The sequence below is a fragment of the Hemibagrus wyckioides genome, linkage group LG11 (assembly GCF_019097595.1).
Source record: "Hemibagrus wyckioides isolate EC202008001 linkage group LG11, SWU_Hwy_1.0, whole genome shotgun sequence".
NCBI lineage: Eukaryota > Metazoa > Chordata > Actinopteri > Siluriformes > Bagridae > Hemibagrus > Hemibagrus wyckioides.
In genome coordinates this window covers 27,057,212-27,080,051 of record NC_080720.1, presented here as the reverse complement: position 1 = coordinate 27,080,051, position 22,840 = coordinate 27,057,212, and the positions used below count along the sequence as shown (strand labels likewise).

The following is a 22,840-nucleotide window of genomic DNA, read 5'->3' as shown; positions in this document are numbered from 1 at the left end:
ATATCTTCGAAATGAAAGGAGACTTCAAGTTACAGCTTTACCTTTGACTTTTTACAAAACACTGATATGGGAGACTTCACATGCTATTCAGTGTTGCTATAGCACTCTCCATATTTGCTCTACAGTGTTGATCTTCACACTAAGCACAATTCACACCCTTTTTAAGGCTTCCTTTTTTTACTCTCTCTACTCCCAGCCAGGGACTTTATTCGCTGACCCATTACATAATTCAATTAAATACTTTTTTAATTTAAAAACTACATTTCAACAAAATAACATTAGTCTAAACCACAACACTGTTATTTGTAAGCATTTGTCATAAATTTTTGTTAATACACTAGTGAGTTTTTGATGCTGGACTACATCAGGGAAAGCTGAAATTGCCAGGCGCTCGTATGTGTGTGTGTGTGTGTTTATATCTCCAGCAATAAATCACATGCTTTAATAAAAACAAATGCAGTGTGTTACATATTGATTTGAAATGTTACTACTTATGAATATAAACTGTTAATACAGAAATGAGTTCCTGATATTCTGCACAAAGCTGAGACTGCAGCATCTGGCAGCTGAATCTCGCAGTGGCATCTCCGGTCATGGACTTTCTCCGGCTGTGGCTGCTGCCAAAGTGAAAGTAAGTGTGTGATGATACCACTTTCTGATTCATTATCACAGTTATGTTTCTGTGTTTTCATAAAAAAAAATGCACTGTAGGCTATATCGTATTAGCTACTTGCTTTGACTGATTGTAATAGTTGACCGATTTTTAAAGGCATGTAGGTTTATCCCTTTGCCAAAGTTGCCCTCTGCCAAGGAAACTGCTGAAATTGTCATTAAGCATGTGTTTTGGTTCTTCGGGATTCCACAAGACACTGTCACCAATAGAAGACCACAATTTTCTTCCCGCTTCTGGCATGTCTTCTGTCTGGGTACAACGATGAGTCTGTCCTCCGGTTTCCACCCAGAGTCTAATGGACAAACTGAGAGACTGAACCAGGACCTAGAAACCACTCTGAGGTGCATGACAGCCAACAACCCTACATCCTGGGCATTGTTTGGCATCGTTTGGGCAGGATATGCTCATAACACTCTGCATTCCTCAACTACTGGTATGTCCCTCTTTGAGCGCCGGGTTGTGTTTAAACCAACATTATTCCCTGACCAAGAGGCAGAGGTTGGGGTTTCATCTGCTCTACGCTTTGTTCGATGCTGCTGTCTGACCTGGAGGAGGGCTAGGCTCAGGCTTCTGCAGGCCTTTCAGCAGTATGAATGCCAGGCCAATTGCCATCATCGAGCTGCTTCTACCTTACATCCTGGCCAACGGGTGTGGCTTTCTACTAAGAACCTGCCACTGTGTGTGGAGTCCTGCACACTGACTTGGTGGTTCATCTGTCCTTTCTGCATTTCAAGGAAAGTAAATCTAGTTACCTACCGTTTGTTTTTGACTAGATCACTAAAAATTAATGTCTAAAACCTGTTGTTTCTTCTCCTTTTACTCCCAGAGATGGACCTCCCCCTCCTTGTCGGATCATTGGAGGCACAGCCTGCTCACACGGTCCATCGGACACTTGACTCTTGCCAAGTACGGAGATCACTTCAGTACCTGTTGGACTGGGAAGGCTACGGCCCAGAGGAACGCTCCTGGGTCCCATCCCTGGACATCCTTGACCTCAAATTGATCAGGGAGTTTCACGCTTGTTGACCTGATCATCCTGGGAGGACCGTCAGGAGCTGTACCTAGAGGAGGGGTCCTGTCATGGTTGTGAATTTTATTTCTGGCCACTGGAGGCCCCCATTGCCTATTTGTATGTTTTCAGTCTCTGTCATTATGTCTAATAGGTGGCACCTGTTTGTTTGTGTATGTAAGTCACCCATTGCCCAATTTCTTTGTTTCCCATGCCTTGACCTTTTTCTTATCCTTAAAAAAAGGATCTGGTATAGTTCCTTGTTTTGATTTCTTGACAAATGCTCTTCTAAATGCCTTATGGATTTACTTTGTGTACCAATTGGACTTTTTGGAAATATTGATTTTTTGTATTTTGAATGGATTCCTGTGAATCTTTGTATGTTTTTCTGATTAACCTTGTGGATTTTGGGGATTTATTCTTTGGAACTACAGTCAAGTCTTTTGAGCTGACTTGTGGATTATTTAACTTGCATTATCATCTAATTAAAGATAAGTAAACATTTCTCCAGAACTGTGACCTGGTTATCTGCAACTGGTTTTCTCACTATTCTTGTCCTCACATTCCTGATACTGTAGTTTGAATATGTTGTTTGAACCTTTTTTAATGTTTTAAATTTACAGCTGTGACAAGTGTTTATCTTTTTGCAGTGAAATCAAGATCACTGAAACGAAAAGCTGATGATGTGACCAGTGACTCCACAGATAAACCGCTCTTAAAGACTTAAAAACTTTTTCCATGTCCACACTGCAAAGCTGTACTAAGTGTACCCAAAAAGTTACGAACACAACTATGACACTATACTCATGATACGTATTGATGCAAGGAACGAAATTTATGTCACTTTAAACTATGACCATAGTCCTCTTTTCCCAATTCATGTTATCAAGTCAACCAATCCACCAAACACTGACCATGAGGTAGAGAATTGTTGCCGATTTATGCAGATTGCTTGGTCGTCTGGAAATCTTGGAAAAGAGTGTGTACACCTTGAAAGAACCAAGAATGCCAAGTCATATGTAAAGCCTGCAGAACTACAGTGTATCTCACTGAAGGACATGCTGAGCAAAGGTCTAATGTCCTCAGAGTGGACTGTCAAATGTGAACAACTTAACAACGCTGCAACAACCATGGAGTTGATGGTGTCATTCCAGTATTTTTTTGGAGACGAAGAATACTCTGAATGGTGGTATTTATTTTTTTTCAGTGTTCACAAATAAAACAGACAACTGGTGTCAGTTTGGGAGAACAAGAATGACACTTGATGCAGTGGTAGGACAGTGGAACTGTCAGTGTCAAAGAACTGGAAGATCACACTGTTGTGTACATCGAATGATGGGAATGTGGTGGATTTTTCAGGAGTCCCCAGGCACCCTAGTGTCAACCTCAGATATTCAAGTAGAGGACATTTGATTTGGGGACTCACATGATTGAAAGCAGAATCATGTGCAAGCCACACAATATGAACACAAAAAATCAGTGTTATGACAGAATACCTTTCAAAACAAAATCAACGCATCCCATGCCTGCAGGAATTACCTTTAAAGCTGAGGACTCAGGAGGAAGAACCACCACCATATTTTGCTCCCTCAGAAAACACCTGCCCATATTGTCCCAGGCCTACCCCTCCAGCACTCAATACAAGCAAAGATATAACCACCCAAGTTGTGGTGTATGGGATAAAGCATGTCCGAAAAGGTACGTAAACACGCAAATCTATACCTTTGCATGGATGTATCTATCAACATATCTCGTTAATATCTGACTTTATATAATGACAGTACATGAAGCATGAATCATTTATGTATGTAGCGCTTCATTACAGCTGTACTATAATGTATAAAGCATTAACATGCTACTATACTGTACACTCAAAGTGCTTTACAAAGGTATCAGGGGTCTCTCCTAAAACCACCAACAATTTAGTACCCACCTCAATGAGTACAGAAAAAAGGTATTATTTATGTCAGCTTTTTATGATTACTTTCCATTTATAGGCGTTTCTGTTGCTGGAAAATAGAGCCCAATGTGTGCAAACATTCTGAGAGTCCTATAATATTCTTCTGGATTTCATAACTTTAACAATTGTGCCTTCTTGACACTGCCTTTGTGTGAGCTTCGGCTATCCGGTTTGGCAGTAAGACATAAATGTTTATTCGAATACAACTAAGTTATATATTTGGTTAAAGTGTACTCGTTTATGTCTTGGTACTGAAAAAACTTTGCAGATGATTTAGTACTAATGTATATAACTTTAGCATGTTGTTTAATTACAGAACAAGACAACCAGTGGAACAATCTCAATCTCATGTCCAACAATGCTGGACATTTTGATATTTTTCAATGACAACTGATATCATCACCAGATACTGAGGAGAGCGTTCCATCACTTCTTGTCATTGACAACATTTAAGTTTGAATTCACTTGCTACCCGTGTGGATACCACCCAGCTTTGGTAATAGCAGATGCTAATTGGAAAGTGTCCCACGGAAGATTATTTAAGTTATCTGTGAATCAGAAATTCTGCAATGATGATTAAGATGAAGATTTCTGACATGCATATACAAATATGTGCCAAGAATGATTGGTGAGCAAGGATTAAATATTTAATAACCTACTTAAGGATGTTTAATGGAAAGTTCTGCATCTCTGTTGGAATTACTAATGGAAATAATTGTATTTGTAGGTAGTACTGGCTCTCTTCTATGTAAAAGGGTGTGTGTTTGTCATGCCTTTGTAACTGTTACATGTCCTTTGCAGTTGGAACTTTTAAAAGCTCTGATCCAGATATGATTTCTGACAAAGACCTGGAGGTAGACATTGTAAAGACATGGTCAGATCTGGACAAGTCACTAATAGTGGAAGGACTGATATCAGGTTTGGATATAGTGACACTGCTCAATAATATCACACATTTAAACATAGGGTATCAGTATTACACATTTGTACAAGGGTCTTGTACATAAATAAATTATTAACAAATTGTTTTTGTGCGTTTTTAACTAACAGGAACAACTGTGACAAACCCATTCTGCACACCTGTTCATCACTCCACTTTGGCACCAGAGTTGGAAACATACTCCTAAAAACTGAGGTCAAAAAGGCTATGGAAAAAAAAAAAGAAAGCCAGATGACATCAAGCATCACCCGAAACAGATAAGGGACATAGTACACGAAATAATTGAATCAACGAACTTATACATTGGGCTAATCTTACTCCGTATTCTGTGACTGCGCATATATACCCCTCCATGAGGTTTTCTCAATATTTATATTGTTATTTTTTTATTATATTTTTGTTTTTTATAAGGAGATATGTAGTGTTTTTCACATGATTTAAATATGTTAATTTACAGCCTCAAAAAAAAGGATCTCCAGGATGCTTGCTATGCCCTGGGTGTGTCCTCAGAGGGATCCATCGCTGATATGGATGATAAGGATTTTAAAACCTTGTAATAACTTGAATGTGCTGTTTTTTCTGCTATTGTTCAGGTGGAGTCCTTCATTTCTCCCGTGTACATGGTGTTGTGAACTAAGCTAAGTTTTAAGCACTTTCCAACCTGTTACATTTCAACAATCGCACTAAACAGCTGTTTTTCCATAAACATGATGGAAGACTCTATGCCCCAACCTTGGAAAATATAAAGCTTGCAGCCAACAAGCAATTACAGGTTGATTTGAACTTGGTGAAGCCGGTTAGCGACAGTACTGTTTTTTGGTAATTAGTGGTGTATATTTTACACCAAAACGTGAAATGTAAAGAGGTGGTTTGAATTTAGGTGAATGTTTATTTTTGTCTTACACAGAAATGACATCCTGGAGTGTGTTCAAGCAGAAGCCATTCTGACAGATGGAGAGATAAAGGTAACAAATTTAAAGATGTTATCCAATGATCTGTAAGGTTTATTTACATAAATGGCATTTGATGATTACATGCATTTCAGTATAATGCGTGCAGAAAGCTGCAGAGTGGACAAGTTCTCTCCAACAGAATGTATCTGTGGAAAAATCAAGTATTTGTTCCAGCACTCAAAAAATATTACTGTAGAATATTTATTGATATGAAGATAAAGTGGACTGTTTTTTCTCTTGTTTTTCACACAAAAGCAGGACCTTTTTATTAAGTAATATTCCCTGTCACAGTTCACATGTTTAGCCTATTGACTAATTGTCTTTGTAGCCCAAATTCAGATATTTACCACACCTTAAAAAAGGGTGATATAGAGCTGCAGTAATTTCTTAGTTAAAGTTACGTGAACGTGGGAAGGGGAAAACTTGCCACTTCATTATTAGACCTGCCTACAGTAAAGCATTATTCCCCACATAATTCCCCACATATTCCCCACATTGTCATAGTGAATTTTGTCCATTGGCATTTGGTAAACATTTCAGAAGTTAGTTTGTAAGTAAGAGTTTTGTAGATTTGCTGGTAATGTAGTACATTCTCAATTTGTAGACAAATACAACCTCTGAATTCTATAATTGTTTGTTTGTTTTTAGTACTGGAGGACTGTTAAATCACCTACGAAGTACATCTTATGTGTAATTTATTAATCGTAATATTTCTGACCATCCATAATTGCTTAAGATGGTAAGCACTTGAACATGTTAACGTGTATATGTCAAAAAAAAGCAGCTGAATAATGTCCATACTGTATGTAAAACTAAACACTAAACAGAGATGAGATGATTTACAACGTGTTAGTTTTCTTTACATTAGATAATAAAAAGCAAGTCAAGGAAAGAGGATGGCAAAATGGAGGAAAGGCTGGATGAAATGTCATCTTGCTAGATTGCACGTTGCCAATTTCACCCACATTTTTAGTCTTGTATTTTTAATGTCTTTTGTCTAGCTAAGTTTTTGTTTGTTGATTTCTTTACTTCCTACTCCAGACCTAATCCAGCGGCTGGAAAAAATCCTGCCTGGAACTGTAGCTGAGAAGCAGCTATTTATTACCAAGGTGATTTTGCCCGAGGTGAGCTAATATATGGGAGTTTATATGCTTTCGAAAATTTAGAGAACATGGTTTGGAAATATAACACAAGTACAGTGAGGGGAAAAAATTATTTGATCCCCTGCTGATTTTGTACGTTTGCCCACTGACAAAGAAATGATCAGTCTGTAATTTTAATGGTAGGTGTATTTGAACAGTGAGAGGCAGAATAACAACAAAAAAAATCCAGAAAAACGCATTTCAGAAAAGTTCTACATTGATTTGCATTTTAATGAGTGAAATAAGTGTTTGATCCCCTATCAATCAGAAAGATTTCTGGCTCCCAGGTGTCTTTTATACAGGTAATGAGCTGAGATTACAGTAGGAGCACTCTCAGGGAGTCAGCCCAGAATTACACTGGAGGATTTTGTCAATGATCTCAAGGCAGCTGGGACCATAGTCACCAAGAAAACAATTGGTAACACACTACGCCGTGAAAGACTGAAATCCAGTAGTGCCCGCAAGGTCCCCCTGCTAAAGAAAGCACATGTACAGGCTCATCTGAAGTCTGCCAGTGAATATCTGAATGATTCAGAGGAGAACTGGGTGAAAGTGTTGTGGTCAAATGAGACCAAAATCCAGCTCTTTGGCATCAACTCAACTCGCCGTGTTTGTTAGGGGGAGGAATGCTGCCTATGACTCCAAGAAGACCATCCCCACCATCAAACATGGGTGGAAACATTATGCTTTGGGGGTGTTTTTCTGCTAAGGTGACAGGACAACCGCACCGCATCAAAGGGACGATGGACGGAGCCATGTACCATCAAATCTTGAGTGACAACCTCCTTCCCTCAGCGAGGGCATAAAAAATGGGTTGTGGATGGATATTCCAGCCTGACAATGACCCAAAACACACGGCCAAGGCAACAAGGAGTGGTTCAGAAAGAAGCACATTAAGGTCCTGTAGTGGCCTAGCCAGTCTGCAGACCTTAATCCCATAGAAAATCTGTGGAGGGAGCTGAAGGGTCAGCCACAAAACCTTAATGACTTGGAGAGGATCTGCAAAGAGGAGAGAGCCCAAATTCTTTGAGATGTGAGATGTGTGCAAACCTGGTGGCCAACTACAAGAAATGTCTGACGTCTGTGATTGCCAACAAGGGTTTGCCACCAAGTACTGAGTCATGTTTTGCAAAGGGGTCAAATACTTATTTCACTCAATAAAATTCAAATCAATGTATAACTTTTTTGAAATGTGTTTTTCTGGATTTTTTTGTTGTTATTCTGTCTCTCACTGTTCAGATAAACCTACCATTAAAATTACAGACTGATCATTTCTTTGTCAGTGGGCAAACGTACAAAATCAGTAGGGGATCAAATCATTTTTTCCCTCACTGTGTGATGGTGTATGATGGTGTGTAATGGTGTATGGTGATGCATGATGGTGTGTATTTGTGTGTGTGATGGTGTATAATGGTGTGTATTTGTGTGTGTGATGGTGTGTGTTTTGTTCTGTGATCCAGCAGAAAGAGGTCTGGAGTATTTAGATATGTCGGATATGTAATAACTGAATTAGGTTCATTATGAAGAATTGATGGGGTTTTTTTTAAGCAGGACTGTAAATCAGTCAATCCCAACACAACGTCCTTCCAAAATAAAACACTGTTTTGATAAATTTTAGATCTAAAAAAACACAAGTACATCTTCCCAAAACGTGGTTGTAAAAGAACAATAACGCCGCACCTTGCGCCACCACACCGCCCTAGCCCCATACCATTTTGTCTAACAAATAGGATATTTCTTTAGGCCCATGTTTTTGATGGCGTATGTTACATCCCAAATGGGTCCATGCTCTCTATTAGAAGCGCACTGGATAATAGAGTGTGTTGTAATACTCACTATGTAGTGGACTTTAACACCGATAACGAGCGCTTTGGGATTTAGCCAGGCTACCAGTGACGTAACCTAGGCCACGCCCGTTGTTATGGCGCTTCCGGACTGGACCGTGTGTTTACTCGGCGTCGCTGCCTCGATCTGCGGGGGTTTTTACATTTACCGCCTTCTCAGAAATCCTGCGAAAACTCCATGGAAAAGAGGTCTCATTGCAGATTTGATGGCACGCACGGAGAAACCGCTGTTTTGGATAGCGTAAGTCTGTGCACCTGGTGTACATTTCATGGAGTCAATGATTTTTTGGCACAATATATCCTTTATATTGTAGCTTCCTTATCCTTTTCATTTTCGTGACTTGTTCTGATTACAGAGACAGGCGTGAATAGGTCAGAAATCACTGCACAAACATTGTGTTTTCATGTAGAGTCGTGCATCGTGACACTGGGGATGTTTAAGGTTGGATCTTTTCATGCAATCATACCCTAAGTGAAAAATATCTTGATTACAGGGGTGCTAGAAATCAAAGGAGGAGAAAAAAAAGCTTTGTAATGGTTCATTCATGTAGGATTTTTAAATCTTGTCAGTATTCATCCCATTATCATTATAAATAAGGTATGATTTAGTGTAAAGAATAGAAAAATAAGTGTTTGCCATTGCACTGAAGTTCCCCCACAATGATTTCAGGTTGTTAAACAGCATTATGTCAAGAAGAAGAATTACTATCAGTGTTAAAATGATAAGGATTTGTTTTTACACAGGTACTCTCTATACACACGGACCAAACTTGGGTACATGTTTTACAAGCGCCAGATGAGAAAAGCGAGAGAGAAGTACCCCACTGGACACTCTAGAACTGAGCCTACAACAATAAACGGTGAGGAGTATCATCTGTGGTGGTCTGTGGAAGCTTTCGAAACTATATGTATATAAAATAGAAAATGTCTTGTTATTTCTTGTCTAGTTATATTTGTCAAGGAGCGTCCAGTGTCCTTATTTTGTTTTTTGAGGAAAAAGTCCTCTGTTCTGAAGACTCACACAATGCTGTCACCTGAGGTCAATTATGAGGAGTATCTACTATGCAAGTCTGGGTTAATGCGTTGATACTATAGAAACTGTAGTGTATTAGTACAGGTTTGATTTATTGCCAATAAACATGCTTGAATAAGCACATTCTTGTTTTTCATTGCAATTGTGTTATCCTAGGTATCAAGATCATTCCATTACCCATCCTGTCTGACAACTACAGCTATGTGATCATTGACACAGTTTCAGATCTTGCTGTGGTGGTGGACCCTGCTGATCCTCGCTCTGTCCAGGTGTGTGTGCTTTCTCTTAAAGGTTTTCTAAGGTGTTTTTTTTAGTTATATCCATTTAATTTGGGTGTGCCTTTGTGTTTGAAATTCCACACCGAATTGATTTTGTTTCTTCTTGCTGTATAAGTCTATTTAAATATAATTATTAAAGATCATCGGTATCCACAAGACCATTTTTGTAGCCTGTTCACATTTCACATATGCCTTATTTTATGGTTTGATTATTTACATCCATACAGAGTTGTCTGGAGGAGGAAGGGGCGACATTAGAAGCCATACTTTGCACACACAAACACTGGTGAGTAGAGAAAGGACCTGCTGGCCTTGTACACATTTGCACAGTTTAGTTTTTATGTCACATTCTAATCTAACCTGTTATAAGGCAAGTCATGGCCGAGGAAATAAATTTAAGGTCTGGCCTTGATGTACGGTAGTAATGTGAAATATAAACCATGGCTCTCACTCATGAGCTCACATTTATATTTGCATGATTTCCCTTAAACCATGCCACCACCAAGCTGAACCATGGGTATGGGGTTCTTTTGGTGATATGATTTAGTTGCACCAAACATACCTTTAGGAATTAGGGAATTATTACCCCTGTTGGAATTGGTCTAATCATTTAGTTGGGTTTCCATCTAGCCACCCTAGGTATGGTTGATGAGGTCCTTTACGTTGTCCCACCATCATTCTATCTATGTTGTTTTTTCTTGGTTTAATTTTTTACATCACAAATACCTTCCATTTAACAAGGCTGTGTAGACTTTCTTTTTAATATCCATTATTTCTAAACCTATATATGTGTGCATATGTTATTTTGTCAGGGACCACAGCGGAGGAAACAGAGCTCTAAAAAGGCACCACAGCTCGTGTAGGGTGTATGGAAATGTTATGGATAACATCCCTGGTCTTACACAGTAAGTGCTTTTTCCCAGCGGATTCTTACATTCAGTCCTATACTTGTGCTTTAAAGATCCCCACATTATCTCAGCAATTTTATAGACTTTGCTGTGCTTAATAGTGGTATTATTATTAATAATAATAATAATAATAATAATAATAATAATAATAATTTTTTATTATTATTATTGTTTTGTTTTATTTTATTTATTTTTCTAATGATTATTTTATTTATTTATTTGCTAAATGTAACTCTGGGCTCTCTGTCGGGGTTGTCTAGCCCTATAGCGGACAAAGATGTCATAGATGTTGGGACACGGCTGCAGTTCAGGGTTTTCTATACCCCTGGCCATACTGTGGGTCACATGATCTACCTCCTGGATGGCAGACTGTTTGGGGGTCCCAGCAGCCTCTTCTCAGGAGACCTTCTCTTCCTCTCAGGGTGTGGTAAGTCTGAATATGTCAAGAATCCTGATATCTCATTTAACTGCATTTCCTAATGCTCTTCCACTAAGGCAAAAGACTCATTCTAGTAGTTTTAGCCTTAATTGTTTAAATGTTATTTTACCATGTCATATCCAACAACTTGTTTTGGTCAGACCTCATGCAGATTTTAGTCAATTGTTTTGCTCGATGTGGTTAAAAATAGCTGAAGTATTTGTGCTGTAGTAGCACAATCAAACTGTATCAATGGCTCCAAATGCTACTATTATTCTCTTTTTGGAGCAGAAACGTTCTAAATATTTTTGATGTCCTTATTGTTGAGTGTGTAAACTGGCTCAGTGGTATGTGTGGTGCAAGAAATGGCTGAAAGTAGTTAGTTAAAAACTCTAGTCAAAACTTCCTGTCTGGTAACGCTCGTGCTCACATGTGTATCTCGCTAATCTGCCAGTCAGCCACAAATTACCAAGCACAATCATGACCCAGCTGGTTCTCATTTATAGATGGCCTCAAAACACCATGACATGCAAAGAACAAAGCACAAAATGGTGAATAAATGGTGAAGGATCACTTTCTAGGGGTGATATTTCAGTAACGCCATACCACAGACACATGCTTACTCTGACACCATTTCTGTCTTAATTTGTTTTTCACGTCATAATATGGTATGATGTATGGTAATATGAAATGACTATGTTTTACGAAATGTGCACACAATTAAAATGTGCAATTAAACTTGCCAAAATAATCTGTATATAAAATTACAGTAGCTCACTGCAGGTCTGAAGCCCATCAGTCGGGGTTGATATTAGTCAGTCTCTTGTATAATAATTTACACAAACTCAGGAGCTCTAGTAGTATTCATGTTTTTCCAAACAAACTGGATTTATTTGCATCCAACTTGGTAAATGAGACCCTGAAACGATTAGGTACATGGTTAATTGTAGATTTTTCTAACTACACTGTATTTAATGTATCGCTGTTGCTGTTAATATGTATGTTACACTTATATAGCTGACATTAGATTTTATGATTACTATATACACCAACCTGGCATAACATTATGACCACCTGCCTAATATTGTGTTGGTTTCCCTTTTGCTGCCAAAACAGTGTCATGCACTGTGTATTAATGAGGATCATTCAAACATTCTTTGCGTTTTTAGGCCGAATGTTTGAAGGAACTGCTTCAACAATGTTATCATCACTGGATACAGTCAGCTCACTGAGCGACGACACGCTGCTCTGGCCTGGTAAGGCTCTAATGTGATGCATCAAACCCTTTATATTTTTTTTACAGCTTTCCTGTTGATCTGTCTTCCAGTGATAGCAGTAGCTCATATAGAGTGTCCCGGTTATACCTGAGCCCTGATATAGCTATGAAGAGCTAAGAGATGATTGCCAAGTGATAACATTCTGTAATTTTTTTCTTAGGGCATGAGTATGCTGAAGATAATCTGCTGTTTGCTGCAGAGGTGGAGCCTGGTAATGTGGCACGTGAACAGAAGTTACAGTGGGTCTTGCAACAACGAGGTCAACGACTTTGCACAGTAAGGAAGACTTATAAGATTCGTATTTATAAATATACTGTATATATCTAGCTAGTTTCAGGAAGGATCTCATTGGAACATAGCCTACATGTCCATGGCCCATATTATATCATTTACAAAAAAAAAAAAAAAAAATCATTCTCCTTTCACATTAGAGCCCATCAACTCTGGAGGAAGAAAAGCAGTACAATCCGTTTTTGAGGAGCCATACTCTGGATCTTCACCAAGCTCTGGGCTTACAGCAGAACCATGATGAGGACTGGACCTCGTATAGGGCTCGGGTTTTAGAGGAGCTACGCAGACGGAAGGACATTTACAAGGGCCGATAGGTGCCATGATAGATTTAGATTTGGAGGAAGAAACCAATATTAACCCATTCCAATTGGCCCTGTTTATTCCTCACGCACAGTGCCTGCTATTGCTCCATTAGGAGATAACACACAGAAATGTAGACTGTGAATTAAGATGTAAAAGACACTGACACTAAGCTGTATATGGGCATTATTGAGATATGTTTGGTTGAACACTAAGGCTAAGATAACTGTGTGGGAAGTTTTTTTCAGATGTTGTAGAGTGATTTCTATTCTAGCCTAGATTAGATTCTGTATTTAAACTATATAAACCATAACCATTACAAGCTCTGCACAGAACAGGTCCCTATGTTTATTATTCTTAAAACTTCCAAATGAAATGATTTATATCACTATTAGACAACATGTATTATTCATATCTACATTTATACATACATTTCATCAGGTATACCTACAGTGTTTGTATACACTTACTGATAATTAGTCGGACACCCATCCATCCAACTAGAGAGACCGTTACTGACCAAACAAGATTTTGCAGTGGGACATTCTCTTTAGAGCAATTATATGGCCAACACTACACAAAATCTAATGCTAGTAATAATTGTAATAATGGGTTCTAAACCAGTGGACATTAAAGGAGTCTCCAGTCAGCATTTCTAACAGTAAATTCATCAACCTAGGGAAAGTGCTTAAGATGGAAGACTTTTATGGTCTATGTCATGATGACGCTCACCTTTTTTTTTTTAACAGCTTCCACTCTTCTGGAATAGCTTTCTACTGGAAAGACTTTGGAGTCTGTAGGAAGATGTGGCATTTCAGTATAAAGGGCATTTTTGAGGTCAGACCTGGCTTGCAGTTGACTCCCAGTTTATTCCAAAAGGTGTTCACTGGAGTTGAGCTCAGGGCTCTGTGCAGGCCAGCAGAGTTCCTCCACACCAAACATAAAACCATTTGTGACTGGACTTCACATTGTGCACAGGAGAACAGTCATAACAGGAAAGGGCATTTGCCAAACTGTTATTGGAAACATACAATTGCCTAAAAAGGCTATGTTTGATGTAGCATTAACATTAACCTTCACTGAAACTAAGGGGCTTAGCCTAAACACTGAAAAACAGTCCCAGAATAGTTTCCCTCCTCCACCAAACTGTTGGTGCTATCCATTCATGGTAGAGAGAGTTCTCCTGGCATTCACTAAAACCAGATTTGTACATCAGACTGCCAGATAGTGAAGGGTGATTTGAACATGTTTCGGCTTCTCTAGACTCCAGTGACAGTATGCTGTACACCTCTCCAGCTGACGCTTGGCCTTGTTCAATAGTGTGTACAAGTGCTTGGACAAGGAAACCCATTCCGTGAATCTCTGGAGCTCTTGGAGTTAAATGGCTAATCTGTTGTTGCTCTAACATGCTTCTTCTTCTTTTCTTTTCTCTTTTTTTTTTAAACAAAACATAAGTCTTTACAGCTGATCAGGACAGATCTAGCAAGGCAGAAATTTCACTGACTGACTTGTGACTAAGGTGACATAAGGTGACAGTGCCATGTTTAAAGCAAGTGAGCACTTTGGTACAACCCGTTCTATTTCCGTTTCTTGATTTTATGCACCCTTTTAGCAATAAGTGTGGCTGATACACCAAATCCCAATAATGTCCACATACCTTTGGCTATATAGTGTAACAGTACATCTGAAAAGGTGCACCTATTGGGTAGGTCTGTTCTGTTCTGTGCAAAGCTAACTTTGTACTATGACGAGTGTAAAAGGAGATGTAGTGATTTTAATAATGAGCCTTTTGAACAATGGCACTTTATTACTAAATGTATTTCACTTTTTTCCCCCCACTCTGTAAACTTTAGACCAAACATCTCTTTAAAACAATTTTGTTGCGGTGTGATTAAAGGGTGTACGGTAACACCAATAACACTGATTGGTCTTGATTTCTGGAAATGTGCTTGTGGAAGTATTTCTCCTCGATAGCGGTAACACATTGTACCTGATTATGCCTTACCATTGTAAATAACACAATTTTATTTTATAACATGCTTATTAATACGAGAGATGCATCATGAGATGTAGTCAAACTCGTAAGACTTGTAGGTTTAACTGCGCAACTCCAAGCAGATTTACGGTAAAGTACATGTTCGCCTCATCGTTGCTATGGATACCAAGGACCGAGCGAGTTTGGGAAATGAACGTAACAGCAGCTCTGCAACTTCACATATCACTTCTTAAATATTCGTTCGTGTTTTAATCAGCAAACTGTATTATTTTTAAAAACCAGCTGTTTTGTAAATGTAGTTAGATTGTTAAATCTTAGCACAGTTGATGTTTGCAAGCAACGGTGCTAGTTGAATAGGGTCTGTTTGCGACTGTGTTTAACATAACGTTCTAATAAAGCTGCAGATATCTGTTATATGTACACAACAACGTTAAGCTGTTTATAAAGACATATGGCAGTGTAGTTTATTCAGACTTCCCGCACTCATTTGTAAGCAATGTTTAAACTGAAAGATATGAAGGAAACTGCGGCACCGCCTGAAAAGACAGAAGATCTCAAAGCCTCGATCGAAGCATTAGAGTTTCTTTCCAGCATCGGTAAGTGTCTTCATCTTTATAGCCCAGAATCCTGTCTAAACTTTGAGATTGTCCCTTAACAGAGCTCTCTGTTCTGAGATCGGTGATCAGTATAAGGCTGAAACAATTACCATCTGGTAATGACAGAAGTCTGTCCTCTTAGGACTGATCTTTCACCAGCCTGAATGTCTTTACTTTATTATTAGTTTGTCACCATTTCATTAGGTGATAACTTTCTCCAGCGTGAGATAATGGACAAATATTTATCATTCGAAGAAATAGCTTTGCCACAGATTTGCTAATTATTCCAGGTTTGTGTTTTAAGCAATTTTTTTTAGTGTATCCAGACAAGACAAGAACTACACTATATAGCCAAAAGTTTGTGGACACCTCTTTCCCATTCCAGGTTTAGTCCTTTAACACCCTCCACTCCTCTGGGAAGGTGCTGTACATGAATGGGAAACAACTGCCTTGGGATGTTAAATATTCAGGTGTCCAAATACTTTTGGCCATATAGTACAGATAGGCACTAGCTTTTTTAATTATTCGTTAGGCAGACATGCAGTATATTTTTGAAGGTTTTGGGACACCCCTCCAAATCACTGAATTCAGGTGTTGTTTTTCAGGGGTTGGGCTTGACCCCTTAGTTCCAGTGAAAGGAACTCTTAATGCTTCAGCCTACCAAGACATTTTGGACAATTTCATGCTTCCAACGTTCTGGGAACAGTTTGGGGATGATCCCTTCCTGTTCCAACATGACTGCACACCAGTGCACAAAGAACGGTCCATAAAGACATGGATGAGCAAAATTGATGTGGAGGAACTTGACTGACCTGCACAGAGTCCTGACCTCAACCCGATAGAACACCTCTGGGATGAATTAGAGCAGAGACTGAGAGCCAGGCCAAGAGGAGTTTACAGCTTCAACGCTTCTGGGAAGGCTTTCCACAAGGTTTAGGGTTGTGTTTATGGGAATTTTTGACCATTCCACTAGAAGCGCATTTGTGAGGTCAGACACTGATGTTGGTCGAGAAGGTCTGGCTCACAGTGTCATGTTGGAACAGGAAGGGGATATCCCCAAAATGTTTCGACAAAGTTGGGAGCATGAAATTGTCCAAAATGTCTTGGTATGCTGAAACATTAAAAGTTCCTTTCACTGGAACTAAAGAGCCAAGCCCAACCCCTGAAAAACAACACCTGAATTCAATGATTTGGAGGGGTGTCCCAAAACTTTTGGCAATATAGTGTATTTCCACATATCCACCATAATTTAATGAAACGCATTAACCATGTACAGTACAAAGAATGCTTATTTTATCAGAATGTCCAAATTTTATTTGAATGGATTTGTTAATTGTTGGTGTTTCTTATTGGTCTCTCAGCATCTAAAGATGTAGATCAGTGCCTGTTTGTGGACTCTATGGTGACGGTTTCAGACACTGGCAGAGAACTAGGAGAGTTCTGTGTTAGTGTACAGAAGGCCAGCTATAATGATGAACCTTGTTATTTGGTACATGCTAACAGCCATGGAGCAATCGACAATATCCCATGTGGCACTTCTATTACGGGTGAGGACAGCACAGCACCACGGCCTCTTCTTTTATAAATCTATCTATTTATAATAATTTATAAATCATTTTAACTGTACTTGTATCTACCGCTTACAGCTTATCTATCCAGGAGCCTTGACACACTAGAGGAGAATCATAATGAATATATGAAGGTATTATCTGTCTGTCAGACAGATAGTCTATCCCATGTTTTTCTTTTATATATTATTATTTTATTTATTAATTTCTAACTTATAGCAGTGTTCATAAAGGATTTCACATCCCAGTCTTGTACTTTATCCTAGAAAATATACAGACATGTAGCTTATTCATTCATCGTTGTGTTGTAAATGCTACAGCTGCAGGAACATGCACTGGACAAGAAGTTACACATTGTGAGGCAAAGCACTCATCTAGTAGTGAACACAGTCATCACAGAGAAAGACGTAAGAGCAGTGGTTTCATTTTCTAATGCTACTTCAATAATAAACTGTCAATCTCCGTGTGTTTGCATGAGCACCTAGGGTTACATGCGAGTGCACGATTTTTTCTACTGTAATTCAATATATGCAGAGGCTAAAATTTTCTTTCTTCGTTTCTGCTTTTATGTAGGAAGTGAAGAAGCAAGCATTCACATTCCCTCTGCATTCTCTGCAAGGTTTTGTGTCTGAGGCCTCCAACCTCCTGATCCTGCGCATTTTGGCTAAACGGAAAAAAGTTCCTGAAAATCTGACATTCCTTTCACTTGATACCAACACCCAGATCGGAGTGTCAACCTATGTATGTATTTTATAGTAGATTTTTCAGGTTCATTCTCAACTAGGTGACACCAGATAGTGTGATTATAAATCATTTGTGTACTATATGGCCAAAAAGTGCAATTCTCTAACCAAGAAATCCATTCTAGTTGTAACATGAAGTCTATTTTGGTGAAGTTATCAGCTGAACACTAATGGAGGCTTGAGTCTAAGACTGTTTGTGGTAATTACAGTCCAAAGTGGTGCTTTATATTGGTGGTTTTGCTACTCTTAGAATTCAGCTGTTTAATATTCATCTGTCTGAAATTCCTGTTTTACCCTAATTCAGAGGGAACTGGAGGTCAAGAAGCAATTAATTGGCGAAGAGGTGGTGGAGGTGTTTGGCATTGAGAGGACTGTCTCCTCGGCAGAAAAAATCCCCGCAACTTGGCACTGCTACTTCCTGCCAGATGGGTAGGACCTCTTTCTCTTTCTTGATTAAAGAATACACTGGGTCTGTTCAGTCTTTTTACTGCAACTAGTTACAGTATAAAATATATTATCTCATGATGAGTCATGAGACGTTTATCATTGCTGTTTTCATTGCTTTTTTTTTTTCACTCCAGACATTTAGCCAACAGAGTGCAGGTTGGTTCATCAGTTACAATGAGCCTCCTACATCTTCCTCCTATAGACAGTGAAGGTCTGTATATTGGGCTTTTACTTTCTTGCTGCTTATATCTACATCAGAAGCAAGGCTCATCTGTTTTTTGGTTTGTTTTCAGATGAGAGAGGTCGTAAATCAGTCATTGAGAAGAAGCCCCTGGTCTGGGAAGAGGATATTGAGCTGTACTCAAAGTTTATTGACAGAAAGGTAGTTATTCATGATTAGAAACAAAATATATTCTACAAGTAAAGTCAATTATTTAAATAATAATTATAGGGAAACAGCTATAAAGCATGAGAGACTTTTAACCCTCACATCCCCATATGAGTAGTGCATAGCAGATCAATTACTAGCTTGTTAATCAACTAGCAATGTAATCACATTTGACTGGATATTTGACTTTTTTGGCAAATTCTGCTACTCTAGTGTATCGTCATGTTGGGTATCACATGGTATTCACCCAAAGAGAATTTGTAGGGAAGTCATGTTAAAAAACGTATTTGAATGAGCATCATTTTACCAAACCTGCCTAAACAGATTATTAGCAGTATGGATTGGCGATTGTGTTGGAAGTCTCATCCAGCAATAGCACTATCCAAGAATAGAGACTGATTTGCATGGTAAGAATAGAGGCTAAGTATCTGTCTGTCCTTCCTAATCTTTTCGTTGCAGGAAGAGCTAAAGGCTGATCACTCCTCCTATGTTAGACAGCACCCTGAGCTTAAAGCACTACTGGCTGACTTCCTACAAATGCTGCTGCTGAGAAAGCCTCAGGATGTTTTCTCCTTTGCCCGTGACTTCTTCATTCCTTTTGACCCTCAGCGTCCACCAGACAGGAGCTTTAACACGTCACAAAATGTAACAGCTGCACAAGAAAACAAATCCTAGCCAAGCCAGGCTTTAATGTTTTCCAGTGAATGTTTAAATAAAGTTTTTGCTTTTGTGCCAGATGTGAACCATTCCTTTATATTTATATTGTTATATAACTCTTGCAACACTGCATACAGCAGAGAGTTAAGGGCTGTATAGTGGCTCTGTCCTGAGATTCAAATGACTGTGAATCTGCAGTCTGGGCAAGAAAGAAATCAGCCCCAGTCTTGCTTTTTCATATCAGCTAGTGTATTTTCTGTGTGTTTACTGAGTCATTTTTTCCCATGCCCCACAGTCCATCCTTTTGTCTGCTCTATTGTGCATATGATGTGCAGAGAGTCTGTGTGTGTTCCTTGCAGATGTATTTCTTGCATTTCACACAGGTGTTGGTGGTCTTGAACTACTGAGGTTTGTGTCTCCATTCGGATGTCCTTCACAACAACAGCAACGGCTGCTGATGCTCTTGGAAGGCGTTATCTTCTCTCAATATAAGGTTTTACCATTGCGTAACCCAGCTGCTCTGTGGAAATCCTCCTTCAACACAGTTTTACGCTGTTCCAGTCCTTGTTTATTTTGCTCCATAATACAAAGGCATTGTAAGCACTCACATCAATGATGTGGAAAAAAATGACAAGGACCCAACGGGCAGTGATGTGTCGGCAGCTGTAGGTGGCTGTGACCTTGTCCAGATTATCGACCCCTCCCTTTGTTTCACTGGTTAGTCCAAAACCGTGGTGCTCAGGAGAGCATCTTTAAGATCACAACAAAAATGATTTAACAAATCTTCAACATCTTTTTGCTTGAAGGTTAAGATTAAGTGGTTGCAAAGCTACAGTTATACAGTCCTAACAGTGGGTTTCATTTAACAGGCTGGATCCCATCAGATTTATTCATGAATTGTGGGTACAAGCATTTAAAGTATAAATTTGATCAAGTGTAAGGATGAAACTCAGAGAGCAAAGATACTAAAACTAAAATCACTGGCTGGTGGTAAAATAAGCTGTGCAGAAATAGGTACGAGAACGAGAGGGGTGATTTCAGGAGTGCCTTTGAATGTAACTATGGAGGAAGTAAAAGAAAACTTGATTGAAGTTGATTCGGCCAAAAGACTGATGACATGGAAAGATAATAAAAAGTGTGATAGTCTCTCTGTGTTGATACACTTTAAAGACAATCATTTACCAGTAAAGGTGAAGCTAGGTTTCATCAGTTATGTGGTACGGGAATATATTCCCCCTCCTTTACGTTGTTATAATTGCCAACGCATGGGGCATACTGCTGCTGTTTGCAAAGGGAAAATGCGATGTGCAAAATGTGGAGAAGAGCATGAGTATGGGAAATGTCAGGAAGGAACTAAGATGAAATGCAATTGTGGGGGAGAGCACATGCAATGGTATATCAGCAGAGCAAATCCATAAGATATTAAAACCTAAAGAAGGAGAAACAGAAGGAAGCATAACAACAAGCTATGACACATTTCAGTGTAGTGATACATAACATGATCATGTCTTTCCTATTACTTCATTGGAATGCCAGAAGCTTGATCGCTAATGGGCAGGAGTTATGAGTAAATCTCCTGATATAATTTGTGTACAAGAAACATGGTTACATTAGTCATTGGACTTTAAGCTGAATGGAAACGAAGTAATAAGGAAAGATAGGAATAATGGTAGAGGTGGAGGTTGTGTGACATTCGTAAAAGAAAATGTGATATACAGTTGTGCAGAGAGGATATGTATAGAAGTAATGGGTATACAGGGGGTAATCTTTATTAATGAAGTTAAGATAATAATCCTTATTCGGATTTATCAGAAGCCATTCTGAAAAGTGGCGTGGGAGAATCATCAAACAAAATGATTTTATGTGGCGATCTTAATGCACACAATAGTATTTGGGGTAGTAGGAACACGGTGAAGTAATAGAAGAATTAATGGAAGAAATCACTCTAGTGTGTCTAAATGATGGCAACCGAACAAGAATAGACATAATAAGAGGTACAATGTCATGTTTACAATAGTGTCAGCATCATTAGCTGAAAAATGCATATGGTCAGTAGCTAAAGATAATATTGGAAGTGATCATTTTCCTGTGATCTGTGAAATTCAAAATAAGATTCAAATGCAAAATTGTAATTTAGGTTTAAGATGGATATATAAAAAGGCAGATTATGAATGGGATTGACAGCTTCAGGAAGATACCTGTAATGGATGAAGGTGGGATGGTGGCCATTACAAATAAAGATAAGGTCACAATGTTGGCTCAAACATTTGCCAAAACCCATAGCATTGAAAACTTAGATAATGCATTCTTAATAAGATGACAACAAATTATGAATATATATGGAAATACTTGTAAGAAAAAGGAAGATTTTAATAGTATTTTTGGATGAAGAGTTTACTTACTATGAATTAAAATTAGCCATTAATAATTCAAAGAATATAACACCAGGTAAAGATATGATAAGTTATAAAACTTTAAAGAAACTACCAACTGAAGCATTAGAAGCAATATTGGAATTGTATAACTATATATGGAATGAGGGCATCCTTCGTAAACAATGGAAGAATGCAGTTGTGCTTCCTCTAGCTAAGCTTGGGAAGGACATAACAAAACCTAATAGCTATAGACCCATCACTCTCACCTCTACGCTATGTAAAGTCATGGAAAAAATGATTGTGAGGTGACTGAATTACATTTTGGAGAAAAGGGAAATGTTATCAACTTTTCAAAGTGGATTTAGGCAAAGTAGATCTACAGTAGATGCTTCAATACTATTTGGAAATGAAGTTAAAAAAGCTTATATAATGAAAGAATACATGGTTGCAGTATTCTGTGACATAGAAAAGGCCTATAACACTTTGTGGAGAGAAGGTTTGCTAATTAAACTGAATAAATTAGGTATAGGTGGAAAAGTTAGGGTAATTAGGGTAATTAGGGTTTTAGACTTCTTATCAGAGCGGACCTTTCAGGTTTAAATTGGAGAAGAAATATCAGATCCTTATAACATTCTAAATGAAACTCCACAGGGTAGTGCAATTAGCCCAATATTGTTTAATTTAATGATTAACGATGTTTTTGATAAAAATTAGGAAAACAGAAATAGGATTAGCACTTTATGCAGATGATGGAGCATTATGGAAGAGAGGGCGCAAGATTAAAAATGTAGTTAAAGGCATACAGGAGTCAATTGAAAAAGTGGAGCAGTGGTCCCTGGACTGGGGTTTAAAGTTTTCAGTGTCAAAAACAAAGTATATGTTATTCACGAAGAATAATAATAATAATAATAATAATAATAATAATAATTTTAAATACCAAGGTTTATGGTTTAATGAAAAATTAACATGGAAACTGAATATAAGTAAAATTGAAATAAAATGTAAAATGATCATAAATTGCATGCGTGCGGTTACTAATCACAA

General features: G+C 38.4%; 2 protein-coding genes and 1 long non-coding RNA gene across 5 annotated transcripts; all 3 read left to right on the top strand.

The window, feature by feature from the left end:
* Positions 1–513: 513 nt before the first annotated feature.
* LOC131361346 (uncharacterized) lies at positions 514–6,661 on the top strand. 2 transcript variants are annotated; one of them, XR_009206019.1, is made up of 6 exons: positions 514–631; positions 770–3,380; positions 3,959–4,270; positions 4,444–4,560; positions 4,693–5,547; positions 6,577–6,661. It is a non-coding gene; the product is annotated as an uncharacterized LOC131361346 (long non-coding RNA). The 2 variants fall into 2 exon arrangements; XR_009206020.1 differs by having other exon boundaries at positions 517–631; positions 867–3,380.
* A 1,922-nt stretch (positions 6,662–8,583) lies between these two features.
* On the top strand, positions 8,584–14,950 carry pnkd (PNKD metallo-beta-lactamase domain containing). 2 transcript variants are annotated; one of them, XM_058402826.1, is made up of 10 exons: positions 8,641–8,762; positions 8,878–8,893; positions 9,266–9,381; positions 9,711–9,823; positions 10,060–10,118; positions 10,645–10,737; positions 11,001–11,167; positions 12,328–12,414; positions 12,596–12,711; positions 12,867–14,950. In XM_058402826.1, exons 3-10 carry the CDS (start codon positions 9,300–9,302, stop codon positions 13,038–13,040), a joined length of 891 nt encoding a protein of 296 aa, XP_058258809.1. In that variant the 5' UTR covers positions 8,641–8,762; positions 8,878–8,893; positions 9,266–9,299; the 3' UTR covers positions 13,041–14,950. The 2 variants fall into 2 exon arrangements, with proteins under 2 accessions (XP_058258808.1, XP_058258809.1); XM_058402825.1 differs by lacking the exon at positions 8,878–8,893 and having other exon boundaries at positions 8,584–8,762.
* Positions 14,951–15,094: 144 nt separating this feature from the next.
* Positions 15,095–19,499, top strand: catip (ciliogenesis associated TTC17 interacting protein). The gene is made up of 9 exons (XM_058402824.1): positions 15,095–15,618; positions 16,980–17,165; positions 17,265–17,320; positions 17,507–17,593; positions 17,760–17,927; positions 18,234–18,358; positions 18,511–18,587; positions 18,670–18,758; positions 19,224–19,499. The coding sequence occupies exons 1-9, from the start codon at positions 15,519–15,521 to the stop codon at positions 19,437–19,439; spliced, it is 1,104 nt and encodes a 367-aa protein (XP_058258807.1). The 5' UTR covers positions 15,095–15,518; the 3' UTR covers positions 19,440–19,499.
* Positions 19,500–22,840: the final 3,341 nt, after the last annotated feature.